General features: G+C 42.3%; 2 protein-coding genes across 2 annotated transcripts in view; both read right to left on the bottom strand.

The window, feature by feature from the left end:
- LOC118564211 (guanine nucleotide-binding protein G(I)/G(S)/G(O) subunit gamma-12) overlaps positions 1–5,112 on the bottom strand; it is a 46,748-nt gene extending 41,636 nt beyond the window's left edge. The window contains exon 1 of the mRNA XM_036141601.1: positions 4,935–5,112. The gene's annotated coding sequence lies outside the window, so the exon portion shown is untranslated. The remainder of the gene's footprint in view (positions 1–4,934) is intronic.
- Positions 5,113–7,026: 1,914 nt separating this feature from the next.
- On the bottom strand, positions 7,027–11,609 carry LOC118556472 (protein Dr1). The gene is made up of 4 exons (XM_036141600.1): positions 11,082–11,609; positions 10,745–10,999; positions 10,480–10,643; positions 7,027–8,195 (listed from the first exon to the last, which is right to left on the bottom strand). Exons 2-4 carry the CDS (start codon positions 10,962–10,964, stop codon positions 8,049–8,051), a joined length of 531 nt encoding a protein of 176 aa, XP_035997493.1. The 5' UTR covers positions 10,965–10,999; positions 11,082–11,609; the 3' UTR covers positions 7,027–8,048.
- Positions 11,610–15,436: the final 3,827 nt, after the last annotated feature.

Here is a 15,436-nt window from a genome sequence, read left to right as displayed (position 1 = left end):
CCTCATTCAGAGAGTCGGTCTCTCGATGTTGCACAGACGCACCACAGAGACCTGGTGGTGCACATGGCTATAAATATCCTGCAGAAGATGGATGACATCTCCCTCAATGTCAGTGAGATCAGACAGAGCAAGAGTGAAACGGGTGAGCCGGCTACTGTCACGCTCTGCAGGGAGGGGTCACAAACTAGCAGCAAGGACATCCGGTCACGCTGGCAGAAAGAGCAACGAGAAGAGAGCGTTAGATCATAGATCATAAGATCTACCTTAGATCATAATTACCTAAACGGCAATGTCCAATTTGTCCCACACTAGATGCTGGCTAGTAATTCCTTGCTCTGACACATTGTTTTATTCAAAGCAGAGCTAATGTGAAATGATGGGCGGAGCCTACCCAGTAGAGGCCAGTACAGCTGACCTGTCAAAATACTTGCAGTGCAGGGTTTGCTGAATTTACACGTTCACTGTAAGCTGACACTTGTAGGTTGGAATGACATCATAGCCAGGTATTGTCCAACTTCTCAACAACTGTACCAGTAAGGCCCGAGTATATGTGAACATCAGCCTATGGCTGCTAACAAGGTACAGACATTAAACTTTCATCTGTATTCACTCTATGATCCTCTGGATTTTCAATCATCCAAAAAAAAGTAAAGAAGCGTCCGTATATACATAAAGATTTTAAAACATAGAATCATAGTGTATTATTACCCAGTCTAAAGTATGAAAGAAATGAGGCACCCAATGGCTACTTCAAGATGTGTAGTCAATGCTCTTTCAGGGCTCACCAGGCCGGGTTTAACTTATAAGACTCTGAATGTGACAATTATCCTTTTAAATCTGTGGTTTTTAACTCTGTTTCAGAGTTTAAAAGCTGTAGAATAATCCTAAACTGTGGCTGTAGAACATTGTGCAGTGACTCTGACTTGAGCTATTCCTCTTCTCCCCTGCTCTGCTCCCAAAGCAATGTCCTGAACACGCACGACTGTGTCAGCAACATTTTATAAAGTCTGTAACAGATACGCCGTTATATAAGTTGTGAACTGTAATCACAGTGACAGAATCATTGATTGTGGTTTTATTAACTGCCAATCACAGATGTTTTAGTAAGAAAAAGAGATTGATTAAAGGTCCTTCAACATCCACAAAGAGTGGACACAGAGGTTTGAGTTACGCTCCTTGGCTTTTAAATGGTCAGCGTTAGGAGAAGAAAAGCTGACATCAAAGGCTACATCAGTCTGATTTCAGTGTTTTGAATCGCGTTCTGGACTCTGTTGCTGTGGGCGCCGACGGCTCGCAGCGGATCACTGGAGCTGCAGGAGCGAACGTTGCACTGGGAGACAAAAAAAGCATGTCTGCTGATTTTAAACAGATAAAAAGGATACAGAACCTGTTTTTCTCTTCCTGGTTGTATCCTGTTTCCAACGTCACAATGCTCCCACAGCATCAGCCGTCTATTTACATAAACAGTCTGGATTTGGAATCCACGGTAGAAATACACGACCGATTCCTGGCGTTAAACACAACTTGCCAGGAAATTGAATTTCCAAGGAAAAAAAAAAACATTCTGGAACACAGAGTCGAAACACACCAACAATCTGCTGTGCCGCTGCAGAAAGGCTAAAAGGGCCTAAAAGTAAATGTATGAAACAGAGAAATTAGAAGACCTTAGACTAGGAGAAAAGTGAGTTCAGAATTTTGTCAAGATGAATAGTAACTGAAATTCACATGTTGCTGAAAAACCTGAAACTAAAGGTGACAGGCACCATGGTGCTGTGGTACACGGTATGCAAGGTTTCAGTTGAAATCTTAAGGTATCAGTGAAGGAACAGAGGCCATCGTAAATGCTTCCCTCACTTGTTGCTAAGCAGTTAATGCATTCTGCGCCCGCCAACCTTCTCACATATGGCACGCAGTGAGGTTGCACACCTTCATCCCTGCCACATGTCTTAGGAAGGAGGCTCATATAGTTGCATCAAAGCAGGAGGCCCTGTTTTTTTTTTTTTTTTTGCATATTACTCTGGACATACAGATATAGAGAGTGATGGCGGTGCTGACTAGAAACATTCTCTGAAGGTCTTTGTGACCAGAGCAGTGACGCACGGAGGAGCTCCCCTGAGGCCGAGGGAGGAATTTGAGTCGAGGGACAGAATGGGGGGTTGGGGGGGGCTCTCATGGGATTGAACCATACTAAGGTCTGCATCAGTGGCTGCAGGGTAACCAGGCAACATGGACAAGTCCACTTCAACAGCGAAAATCGGTTTGAGCAAAGTCACAGCAGACTGAGAAAACATAGCTGCTGAATGATGTTTGACCCAGACTGTCTCTGGGAGGACTCGGCCAGCCCGATCCTTCGGATTCACGCACGTTTGCTCGTTTTCAGGCAAACATTTAGATCTACAAAGCCAGCATTACAAAGAGCAAACACGTAATCCTTCTAACTGACAGCTACTCCCACATGAGGCAGCTACAACGTGTCAGGCCCTAAACAACCCTCCCTTTTGTTGTTTGCAGTAAACATCAGAGCTTCTTGTTGGGGGAGGAGGGGGGGGTCAGGATTACATTCTAACAATCTGCCGCAACAACTGCTCCTTTCAACTCTGTGACCCGACCCTGCAGATTCTGTGATGAACCAAACTGATGGTGCAGGATCAAACAGAACAACATGGTAGTCGTACTGCCTGTCTGTCTTTTCATAACAAGACCTCTGCTCTTCAAAGTTTGCTCCTGACTGTACATCCTTGGGCCATGTTCATGTGGCTAGGACGGCAGCACTCCTCTGTCCTCTTTCTTCTTTTCTAATAAAATTAGGGCTCCCCAATCTGAGGACATCAAATGACTGTGATACAGATGTTGATCACTGCAATGATATGATAACAATATCAACCGTGATCATTGCACGTTTTTCTCTCTCCTCCCTGTTTTACACCTTCACAAATTCCCCCTGAATTTGTCGACTGAAATCTGAGACACTTTAGCATTGAAATCTGGAAAAATAAATGATCTGTATGATGAGGGTTATTGCATGATCCTTGAAATATTAAAATCATCCACAGTCAAAGCAGTTGTTAGCCATTACCAGTATCAGCAATGAAACTGTGCAAAAAATATCAATTTATTTGAAGGCTTTTTGCAAATCATAACCAGGCACGCCAAGAAACAGTTTGCATCTGTTATAAAGAGAACTCACAACCCTTCAGAAATTATCAGCTTCAGTGGATTTTTAACTAAATCAAAATTTAGGATCCAACACTGAATTATTCTTTTTGTTATTGTCATTGACAGAAATGTATAAATGTTAAGAAATATTACAAATAATTAGTTAAACTAAATGGAAGCATGCTTGCTGTAAAGCCTTTGTGTAAATCAAGTGTAAATCAGCCCATGTAAAAGCATATCCAGGGCAGGATAACCAACAGCTTAACGCATCATGATTAATTTGCAATGTAGAATCAGAGCATTGCTGCTGCCTCAATTGCTGAGCAATTGGTGCTTTCACGTAAATTTGCCAATTACCCATAAAAAGCCTCTAGATTTGGTGCTAGTCGCTTTTTTGAAGAAAGAAAGTCGGTAGAAGGGTCTGAAACGTGCAACAGTGGATGCTACAGAAGCACCAGACGGAGCTCTGTTTTTTGTTTGTTTTTTTAAGACGAAGCTGCTTTTAGCAGAGCTACTGAAGTCAGTTTCTCCAAATTAGGTCACAAAAACTTTTGAACCAACATCAATACGGATTCAAAATTCAATGCGAGACCATTGTTTAACCCTAGCAGGGTGCCACACTGATGATTTTAGATACAAAACCAGGATTTCAACAAATATGCACTAATTTGTCAAAATAATGACCAGGATATGCAGACGGTACTATAAGACAACCACAGTTTATTATCACACAAAAAAGTTGATTTGGGAGTGAGTTACCCTTTTAAAAAAGTATGATCAATAAGGGTCAAATTAAGTGCATTAAGATTACATTTGCCATAAAATACTGTTATTTAAATAAACTGAATTGAACTGAACTACCGAATACACAATCCTTTAAATGTTTATCTTTACTCGGTTTTATCTCCAAATGCATCGAGTAAAGGTATTCATCTCTCCGCTGCCTTTTATAATCTGCAGCATCATTTAGAAAGGCCATTCTACAGTGATTCCTCCAGTCTGATGTTGTAGCCTTTGGTCATTCGACTGCATCTGTTGTGTAGCTAAAGGAGGACATTTGTGACCTGAAGGCTCAGACTGTTGCAAAGTCCTCCCATCTACTGGACTTGATGACCGTGTTCCCTCCTGCATGTATTTAGTGGCATCTGCTTTGTGAATCCGGCACGAAAACAAAGTAAGCAGCGGAACAGCTGCAAAAAAATATATAAAAAACAAAAAAAATGGAGGGGAATGAAGGATTCATTCAGAATTCCTGGGATGGAAGATCCCCACTGGGCTGTCTTCCCCAAGGTTATGATGCTCCATATCCCTGCAGTTTCACAATTTAAAGCGTCATTTCAGCACTTTTAGAGACCTGTGTGCTTTAACAGGTCAATATTTCAAAGATACTCTGAAAGTTCAGACCACAACAAAAACAATTTCTCCTTTGTATATTTTAGGGTCCGTGCACTGTTGTTAACTTCACCACAAATATTCCTAAAAATCGAATTAGTACTTGGAATGACACCGCAGAACTGGACGCATTGGCTTCAACCTTCCAGTTCTTACATAATTTTTACATGGATTGCGTGTATTTAGGCTTTGATATTATTGTTCAACCTAATGACAGCTAGAAATGTCACATGGAGGAACCGACGGGCTTCCCATCAAATGCATCTACCCAGCTCTTCAACTGCCCCTTATTCATTCACACACACGGTTCCGTCTGTTGTTGACACAATTTCTGTCCTCGCCTCCTAAGAAAAAAATACTAAATAATTAGTGTTTCTGATACTCACCTAGCGGCTGTTTTGATGCGAAATTTGGGGATTTTTAAAAAACTCCGACCATGAAATATTCCCCCGTGGTCTCCTTTCCGTCCGCTTGAAAAGTTTCCCTGCGGCTAAAACACATTGGGCTGCGGAGCGGAGCAGCCAGACGGTGGGCGCAGGCGGTCCTCAACCGCTGGCCGCTGCTGAGGAGCCCTTGGGCTGGGCTGCGCACCGTTTGGGGCGTACAACAGCGCCCCCTCCTGGTAGCTCTCCATGGTTTAGAATGATCCAAGCAGGAAGTTTTCAGTGGAAGTAAGACTATTTGTGAAAGGCGTGAAGACTTGTGTTTTCTCTCGGCTTCTTCTTTTCAGTTTTACTGATAGGGTTTAACCCACGATGACGTCACTAATATATACTTCATTAATATTACATGGATTATTTATCCCAGTATTTCCCATGGTTTCTATGGGCTAACCTCCACCCGTTTTTTCATAAATATAACAGCTGTCCCTGCTGAAGAAGAGCATCCCCACAGCATGATGCCGCCACGGCCGTGACTCGTTGTAGGGACGCTGTGGCGTCTGTAGGGGGCAGTGTAGGCCTCGTTTTCTTTCACATGAAGCGTTTTGCAGGTAAGTACAGTTTTGGTCTCGTCTGACCAGAGAGCTCCTTCTTCGATATGTTTGCTGTGATTCCTACTTGGCGTGTAATCAATGTTAGAGCTACGCCCAATAATTTACGATATCATTCAGTAACTCAATTCACAAAGTGAAACACTTACACAGACTGATGTTTTCAAGCCTGTATTTCTCTTAAATGTGATGCTTTTCCATTTACATATAATGAAAATAGCTGACCAATAAAAATAATTTTATTACAGAAATGTGGGCTTCGTAAAGTATATGTTTAATAGCTTTTATTTTTATTTTTTAACAGAAACACCTAAAACTAACAGAGTAATGATGCACTGCCCCAGACTCCAGCTTCTTAGCTCATTTCCATCTGCAGTCCCAGAAGCAGGTCAGGAGATGGAAAATGGAGATAAATAAGATGTTACTACAGAAACAAAATGGTAAGTTTATTTAAGAGAATCTGACAAATAATTGGAAAATATAAGTTATGGAATATAACTACAAACAGGACTTTTTGGGGCTTTCTTATAACTTTGGCTTCCTTTAGCCATTCTTCCACAAGCTACTAGAGTATATGGAGGGTCCTCCATAGGCATATCATATGAAATGTATGGAAGTTTGTGATTGCAGTGTAACAAATTGTGAGAGTTCAAAGGGCATGAAAGCAGGGCACTGTATTCCCTTGACCCACACTGCCTTCCTCCATGAACAGCTTAGGTCAAAGTAAACCTAACCTAATCTGCCAGGCACCAGCATTCTTGACTTGGGTCCAGCAGTGGCCCTGAACTTTTGCACAAATTAATCAAAATTACAGGAGCACAGTGACTAGTTAATTCCTGAAGAAAAGTGGCCAAAAGGCTGTCAGTTTTTTTATTTTGCCAATAAAAAAGTTTGTGTCAGCAGTAAAATTAAATTGAAATGAAAATGTTAGCTGCCTCATTTCCTACTTTCATTAAAGTTTGTGTTCAACTCTTCCCTCTTGACTACTGAAAATAGACATCTCGCTAATCTAATTTTAGTCTGTGATCCTCTTAGGGATGTAATTATTTCTTTATACAAAGTCAGCACTTTCACTGTGAAGACTAGATAAACATAAAACCATTTTTATCAAGAGACATATTTTAAAAGTCAGATGTGCCACTCATGTCTATCTGCTCCCAAGGTTGAGCAAGCTCTGCACCGGTGGCAACACACTCCTGTAGCACAGTTCTCTGTACAATTTTTTTTACTTGTTTACATTGGACTGAGGTGCTAGAAAAAAAAAAAAAAAAAAAACACTATTGTCCAGAAACACTTAAACCCATTTCCCTGTGAATACTGAGCAGGCTCTGCACTGGTGGCATTGCAAGAAAGTACTTGTCCTTAATAGTCTAGAACAATGTCTTTATGAGGAGCAGTTTGCTGCATCAGAGTTACCGCTCACATCGGATCCTCCACTGAACAATCCATAAGGATTGAACAGGTCAGTAAATGAAACAGAGAGCAGCTGTCTATAAAAATGATGCCTTTATTGCTGAAAGAATACAACTTTGTAATAAACTCAAGTGAATGTGTATCACAACATTGTTTCTTCATCTTTACAGTTGGAATTGACCAAAGTCACAATGCCAGTTGCTCGATACTGCACCCAAAGTAACAAATTCAGCCTGGATATGAAAGCATCTTACAAAGTTAGACATTAATATTCCTTAACATCGTTTACACTGATCTGGAATCAGCAAAGGGAATCACAGTAGCACCTACACCTTTAAAAACAAACTCTGGACTTGGTAGTCTGTCCTCTATCTTTGGTTCTATGAGACAAAAATATTCTTTCTCAAAGGTGTAGCGAATTAGCAATACTGCGGTGGTTCTAGGAAGAACAGAAATGACACAAAATATTCCAAAACAAAAAAAACAAGGAGCTAAAATTAAACAAAACTTTCATTTATTTCTTTACATAACCAAACAAATTCAATATTCACAACATCTCCCACAATCCATTGTTGAACAAATATACCAAGGAGGGGTAAAGAAAAATCCTTGTTGGAAAAATGACCGTCAAACATTTAAGAAGGAGGAACGGCATGGTGGCATCCATCTCCAGCAGTTCACCTAACCCACTGACTGTCACTGGGCACCAGTCATCTGGTGCAGAACCCGACGGCCACATAACCGGCCAACAAATCCAGGAGCTCTCCCCAGCGCCGTCTGTCCTCAGTTGGTTCAAAACACACCCAGAAATCTACAAATAACAAAAATAAAGGTCATTTCAACAGAAGCAACTAAAAATTAGGGTGGGGTGGATGCCAATATTTAACAGTTTATCCGATCCAATTTGTTTTCCTGTACTAGTGTCTGAATAGGGGTCCGTGTTTAAATTCCCCTCCCGTGTGTCACTGCTCGTTCCCGGCAGGAATTTTCCAGTGCTCCAAGGAGTCCCGCGCCTCTGTGGACGAAAGCTCTAGGAGATGTGTGTTTTCACGCGGCCCCGGTAAAGAACTGGGACGGGTTGAACAGCGTCCTGGGATCACATGTCATCCTCGTCGTCTTCGTCCTGAGAGGAGCTGGCTTGCTGAGCTGCGCTGGCAGACGCTGCAGCCATCTGTGCCTGCTGGGCGGCCTGCTGCATCTGCAGCCACTCCTGCTGGGCGAGCTCTGCCTGCTGCTGCCGAGCCTGCGGGGACACGGGCACACAGATTTAGAGGGACGGCAAGCAAAGGACGCAAACACGTGAAAATAGGACCGCCTGCGAGATTAAGAGGACTGTTATAAAAAAAAAAAACAGACTTTACACGACACTTCTACTGTGCATACATCAGAAAGCCCCAGCAGCCACGTTCCCTCCCAGCTGTCATGTGAATTTTGAGGGAACTTTTAAAATGTTGCAAAAAAGGAAAATGCGAATCAGGTGTTTCCATCTACTGGTTTGTAGTGAATTAACCAGGCGACTCAAGACGGCGTACGTTATGCTGTAATAAACAGGAAGTAGAGGCTGCTAGCTAGCACACACCACAGATCAGAACAGGGGGGAGGTTTTAATGAATGTGTCGCCATTTGGTTTTTTTCCATGGATGAGACTAAGAAATGTTCCAGTCTCTTCGTCTTTGCTTCCAGACCTGTTTCCGAGCGTTGTGGAGACATCCAGGAAGACGCCGGCAGCAGAAACAGCCGATCAATCATGTGAGCTAAACGTTTGCTATGTCAGAACCGATTCCATGAAAGTCTCTCCATCTCCCCTTTAGAGCATTTACGCCTTTTTGAAAAAGTCAAACAAAAACTCAAGCGAGCATAAAAACCTTTTTGCTAAAGTTAGTGAGTTGAACCGGATGTGATTTGGTAAACCTGCAGATCTGATGGGTGTGGAAATCATTTCATTTGTAAGAAGCTGGCACGTCTGGACCAGGCACCAGCAGATAAACGGTAGCATCAGGACTCCAGCCACGTTACAGGCAGCTGCTGGAGAATCCCATGTTGAGTCAATGCAGGGGGGGGGGGGGGGGGGGGGTTGCAGGCAGCCAAGAGATCATTGTGTAACTGCCTTGCATGTGAAACCAGTGGGCGTGTATGAGCCATAAAGCTTGTGTCACCATGTTGTAAAATGCAGCACAGCTGAGCAACAGGTTTGTACCTTTACCTTTAAGTCAGCCCAAACATGAGCCTTATACCTGTGTTTTAAATGTGTTTAAATTAGAGCTGCACAATACAGACAAATCGCAATATTAGTGTGTATTATCACAGGGTTGCCTGGAGATAGGATCTGGTATTGTTATGGTATTTCATATTCAGTGTGGCCCCGACTGGCCACATCGGATGGGCGTCTCTACGGGCTGAGATGCTGCAGATCATGCAGACACTGTATGACAGAAAATCCAAATCATTCCACAACTCAGAATTATTTAGCATTTTCTTTTTGGAGTTGTCCTAACTTTCTCCCTGTGTACGCCGCCCCTGGCCACAAAAAAAGGAAAATGCGTGAGAAATGTAAGTTAACTATGCAATCTATCGAGATTTTAAAAATTGTTTTTTAATGAGATATAAGATGAGACTATAAGAAGATGGTCTACGTTGCGTTATGGTTATACTGTTATGTGTTGCAGCAGGTTATGTTTCAGCCCTCTCTCATATTCATCTACAGCTGTTTCGTTTTAATAAAATGTGCCTGTGAGACATTTGGGATAAAGCTTTGATTCAGAGACGCCGTTTAATAATTACTTTATGAAAGGAAAAACATACTGAGATAAATATCGCATATGGGCATTCGGCCTGAAAAACATCAAGATATAATTCTTGGTCCATATCGGCCAGCCCTAATTAACTGTGCTTAACATCGTAATCACAATTTTCAGCAATAGTGTCACAATTAGATATTTTTCTGATACTGAAACGAAAATATTTACGTTCTGGAGGTTAATAAAAACTTAAGGGAACATCAAAGACCAACAACGGTTAGGTTTAATGCACGTACAGCTAAAAAAACTGGAATATAGTGAGAAAAGGCTATTTTCTTGTTACTCGTTTCAGGAAGTGAAACTCATAGTATACAGAGTCATTAGACCAAGTGTATAAATGTATTTCCATTTCTTTTTTCTGTAATTTTGATGATAAAAATGACAAGAAGTAAGTTTTTTGGGATGGGGACCAAATTTGAGTTTTTCGAAACTGAAAATTCAGTGTCTGTGCATGGAAGTTAAATATTGGACTGTGTGTGACACTGCTGAGTATCTTATAAACTCTGAAGCCTCTGAATGATCTCCCTGTGGGTCAGCAGCATGACTTGGTGACTTAGATGTAGCTTTGCCCTCTCTGGCTGCAGCAAACCCACCTGAACACTCTGCTCAGCAGGGCGCACCCAGAACCCACTGCTGGCTAAAGTCCTCCTGCATGACCCAACGCCTCACCCTGCTAGGTGGGGTCGCCACTTTCACCCCCCCCCCCCCCCCCCCCTTCACGGATCCTACCTGCGCGAACAGCTCCTGCTGCTGCCGGAGCAGCTCCTCCTCCGGGATGCCCAGGTTCTCCAGTCGGGAGCTGGCCTTCCTCCTCTTCATGGCGACACTTTTGCACTCCTGCAGCACGTCTTTCACCTCCGTGATGTACGATGCGAAACCGAGGCTCTCTAGCGCTGCGAAAAACGAAAGGGAGAAAGTGCAAACCAATTACTCTCGGTGGTTTAAAGCCCGCATCCTGGTCCTCCGCATCCAGCACGGAGCTGCCGGGGCTCACCGTTGATGACGTGCTCCGGGGATATGGTCTTCTTGTCCGACTTGTTGCATATCTCGTTGGCTTCAGAGGAGATCAGGTGGATGAACTCCGTGCAGCAGTTAACCACCAGCTCCCGGGCGTCGTTAGCCACCCTCACGTTAGGAAGAGTCTCTTTGATCATCTTGTTGATCGCCGCTCTGGGGATTGTGAGGTCGTCGTCGTTTCCGGAGGAGGAAGCCATCGTGGCACAAATGTTTGTGTGTTTTTTCCTCCCCCCTCCAAAAAATAAAATAAAAGGATAATAGTGAAACAATAAAACAAACCCCTCTTCTCGAGAAGAGCGCTGCAACCAACTAACCAGTAACCGCCCTCTCGGGTGAAATAAAGCCGAGCAGGTTGAACGTGAAGAGATGAGAGGTTTCCTCAAAGTCAGGTCTGCTGGTTAGCTCCCCAAACGCACCATCCCCGTTTGGGCGCTTTAAGACGACCGGCGGACCGCTTCCGCTCGCTGACGCTCTTCCATCAAACACGACGGGAGTCTACCAAGCGATAGCCCGCTCATACACAGCGAAACGACGGCCCTATCTGGAGGGGAGAAGCTTCACTAGCTAGCTACCAGGCTAGCTAGCAGCGGTGGTCCCAGTGCGGAACAGAAGTGAAAGCGGCTGGGAGCATGGCTACGGCTACGGCTAGGCTAACAATGAGCGCCGAGCAGAGGCAGCTCCCCGGTGCCAGGAACCCAATCCTCACCGCGCTGCGAGCTGCTTTGCATCGTCAGAAATAACGGAGTATCTAAACAGGAATAGACGTTACACAAATTGATACGGGATAGTTTATTCTGGGCAACATTAGCTTAATTTTGTCCGGATACCACGTCAGACAAAGAGCCGGAAGCACAGTGTCGCTACCATGGTTCTTCAAGTAGCACAGCTGATGTTTACTACCCTCTTGTGGGCAATTGGGGATATCCATCTTTTTTCTTTTACTTCAATTCATGCCAACCCGTGTAAAAAAAATTGAGAGGGATGATTAGCTGTATTGTTGCAGTTTTATATTTATGGCCTCTGGTCCTTTTTCTAATAAAGTTATTTTAGAAAAATCTACTTCAGTCTGTGCGCAGTGTTAGTGTAGGCCTCTTGATAAAGAAGGTAATCAGTTATAGGAGGCTGGCTCCAGGGTTTGAGTTCATACTCTGAAACAGACCTCTAAGACCACTGAGACACTGAAAAATACACTGTCTTAGAAAATGCTGCAATAGTTTACATGGATTTTTAAAAAGCAAATCTAACATTACAGCAACTTATGTTGATATTTTATTTAAAGTAAATCCAACACAATTTAAAATGACCACTACAAGCTTCCTCACACTGAATTAACTTTATAACTACTTTTTATTTTAAATTGTCTTACTTTCTGCAAGTTACTGTAAATAGTGTGCTATCTTAACTGATAGGATTCGTCAGGAATTATGGAAATATACAACTCAGTATCATTGGCACAACAACGAAAACGTATCCCATGATGTCTGATAATTTTACCAAGTAGAAGTGTATAAGTATATATTAAAGAAAAACTTCTCATACACCGAACTCTGCAATTCTCAAGTAAACCAAGAGCATAAAAAGATTTATCATTAGCATGAAGAAACTGGAATCTGTCAGACAAATCAACAAGTGCTGCATTGGATACAGTTAATCTGCGATCAACTGTATCCAATGCAGCACTGACTAACAGAACAAGTACAGACACAAGTCCATTGTCTGAGGCCATGAGAATATCATTAGTGACTTTTATCAGAGCTGTTTCAGTGCTATGATGAGCTCTGAAGCCTGACTGAAATTCTTCAAACAGGTCATTACTGTGGAAATGTTCACATGATTAGCAACTATTGAAAGATAAGAATCCTTCTTTAGATCAAGATGATAAAATAAATTACATACCTTTATGCTCTAAGTAAAGGTTTAATTACAGAGACCTTAAAGCCTGTAGCACATATGTTTGCTAAAGATGGATTAATCACATCTAAAATTGAGACAGCGATAAAAGGGAATACTTCCTTAAATAATTTGGTAAGGACTGGGTCTTTTATTACATAATTAAATGCCTTGGCAGAACATTGTGGCTTGTGAGCTTGTTAAGAAACAGCAGGATCTTCTTAGAGTTAACTTTAAGCAGGAAAATAAATATAATGTGGACATCATGAAAGCCAAAGATTCCCTTTTACAGTAAAAACATGTGCCCAGCCAGAGATGCACTGAGTAATCAGTGTAAAAAGAAGGGTCACTATGCAATAGTGTGCAGATCTGGAACAAGAGAAATATGGGCAGCAGGTGATGACGGTGAAGAAGTTGCATTTCTGGGCTCAGTAGCAACAGATGAAATGGAGGAAGCTTGGATCACTGAAGTCAAAGTGAACAATCTGAACTATTTACTCAAAATAGACACAGGAACGGTTGTAACCGTGTTGCCAGGAAAAGTGTACGTCTCTCTGTCACAGACACCACAGCTGCAACCCACAAAATATACATTGTATGGTGCAGGTATGTCTCCACTAGCAGTTAAAGGGAAGTTTACCGCTAACCTGAGCACTCCCAGCAAAACTACAGTACAGCCTGTGTATGTAGTAGCCGATCTGACACAAGGGTTACTTAGCCGCACAGCAAGCGTAGCAATTGTGTTGGTGGCCAGGGTAGAAGCAGTAGAGGAGCAGTTCCCAAAACTGTTCAGCGGCTTAGATCGCATGGAGGGTAAATACAGAATAGATCTTTAAGCAGATGCTAAACCATTTGCTCTGTCAACCCCAAAACATGTCACTCTTCCCTGTTACTCAGAGTAAAAAAGGACTAGCTCAAACAGAAGAGAGGGGTAATCTCTAGAGTAGAGCAGCCTACTGACTGGTGTGCAAGTATGGTCCCAGTACCCAGACTAAATAGAGAAGAAGTTTGTGTGTGTGTCGATTTAACTAAATTGAGCAATTCTGTTATAAAATAAGGACACATATTGTCATGAGTGGAGCACACCCTAGGATAGCTAGAGGGTGCAAACTCGATGCAAACTCAGTCAGTGCTTCTCACAACCTATATCACGCCCTTTGGAAGATATTGCTTTAACACACTTTGTCTTAGAAACTCTTCAGCTTCCTGTGGATGGAATTCTAAACAACTACTGACTTCCCAGAGTTATTGAATAAGGAGACGGTGGAGTGATGAAGTTCCAGCACTTTATTGAGAAACAGTATTTATTGAAAAACAAGATAACTCGTCACATAAATATGCAAATACAACACCAAGGACTCATAACAGTTACAAATCACGTGCGCTGGAACTTTAGTAAAGATCAGCTTGAATGCTTCATGGAGTTTTAACACACAAGATCAAAGGTTTAGCATTCACCTACAATTTAGGGTTCAACTAATTAAGTAAGGCCTGTTTTAGGTCCCTATGTGCACATTATTTTAGTATATTAGACTACTTAAGCTAAGCCTGTATACTAATTTAGGTCGAATCCGTCTACCTTCTCCCCACCCTGAAAACCCTCCTACTCGAGCCTCCACTCACCACTTCGATGGATAACCATCCACCACCCTCAAACTTACCAAACCAGGAGCAAAAGCAGGAGAGGTTCAGTGTGGCCGGGGAAACCCAGAAAACGCTACCCACAGGGGTAGTAAAAATTGGTGAGACCCCCAGGGAGATCTGCTCTCGGCCAATCTGAGCCAGAAAAACCCTGTGTTGAATCTAGGAGTTACCATTACTAGCTAATTTTAAAGGATCTATAGAGCCAATCAGATCCCGGTCTGTCCTTCCATAATAAACAAAAATTGCATAAATCAGTGATCTTTGGTGTGAGAAAACTTCTCCATTTCTTTCATCAAGCAGTGAGAACAAATACGAATCATGTCAGGAAAAACATTTGAAATTCCAAATATCAATTTTAACATTGCTTAAGCAAAACTGAAGTAACACAACTAAACATTTTCATTCATGCCTAAATCGAAACTGATAATAAAACAAAATAAAAACGAAAAAAGTAACGGGGGAAAAAAACAACAATCTGACAATACTACTGTAAAACTGCAAATCAAACAAATATATATTATCAAACCCACAGAACATTTTTAAAAGCATTACAAGGAACAGTCACCAAGAAGGAAAAAAAAAAAACTTGTGGTGGGCCGCTGTCCTCACAGCAACTCGGTGGCTCAGGTCGATGACGATGATTCCTGGCGTGTGATCTTTCTTGTCCTGCGATTTGTCGGCCCCTGGTGGTGGCGGCACCTTCCTGCAGTGTGACGCGTGGATCCAAGGAAGCCGTTGTTCGACCTTCACTGCCGTGTAAGTCGTGAGGAGCACCTCCAGTGGCCCTTTTCTAAACTTTCCCAAATTTAGTCACATTACATCCACAAACATAAGATAATATTTTATTTAAATCTTATGTGAAAGTCCAACATAACATATACAATTGTGACGTAGAAGGAATATCCTACATGATGTAAAACATTCATTACAAATAAATGAAATTGCTCTGTGCAAAGGTTATTTCAGCCTCCTTTTCTCTGATGCGACCAATTGCTTTAAAGCAGGAAAATTTATATAAAGTGGACGTCATTAAAGCCAAAGATTTCCCTTTTACAGTAAAAATATGGTGCCCAGCCAGAGATGCACTGATTAATCGGTGCAAAAAGAAGGGTCACTATGCAAGAGTGTGCAGATC

This window comes from Fundulus heteroclitus, chromosome 9, assembly GCF_011125445.2.
Source record: "Fundulus heteroclitus isolate FHET01 chromosome 9, MU-UCD_Fhet_4.1, whole genome shotgun sequence".
In the NCBI taxonomy this organism is placed as follows: Eukaryota; Metazoa; Chordata; class Actinopteri; order Cyprinodontiformes; family Fundulidae; genus Fundulus; species Fundulus heteroclitus.
This window is presented reverse-complemented; position numbering and strand designations above follow the sequence as displayed.

Excerpts from the sequence above, each read along its gene's own strand:
- LOC118556472 (XM_036141600.1), bottom strand. The coding sequence starts at position 10,964 with ATGGCTTCCTCCTCCGGAAACGACGACGACCTCACAATCCCCAGAGCG. Across the intron at positions 10,644-10,744 it reads CCCGGAGCACGTCATCAACG|CGCTAGAGAGCCTCGGTTTC; the intron begins GTGAGCCCCGGC and ends CGTTTTTCGCAG. Across the intron at positions 8,196-10,479 it reads AGCAGGAGCTGTTCGCGCAG|GCTCGGCAGCAGCAGGCAGA; the intron begins GTAGGATCCGTG and ends GTGTCCCCGCAG.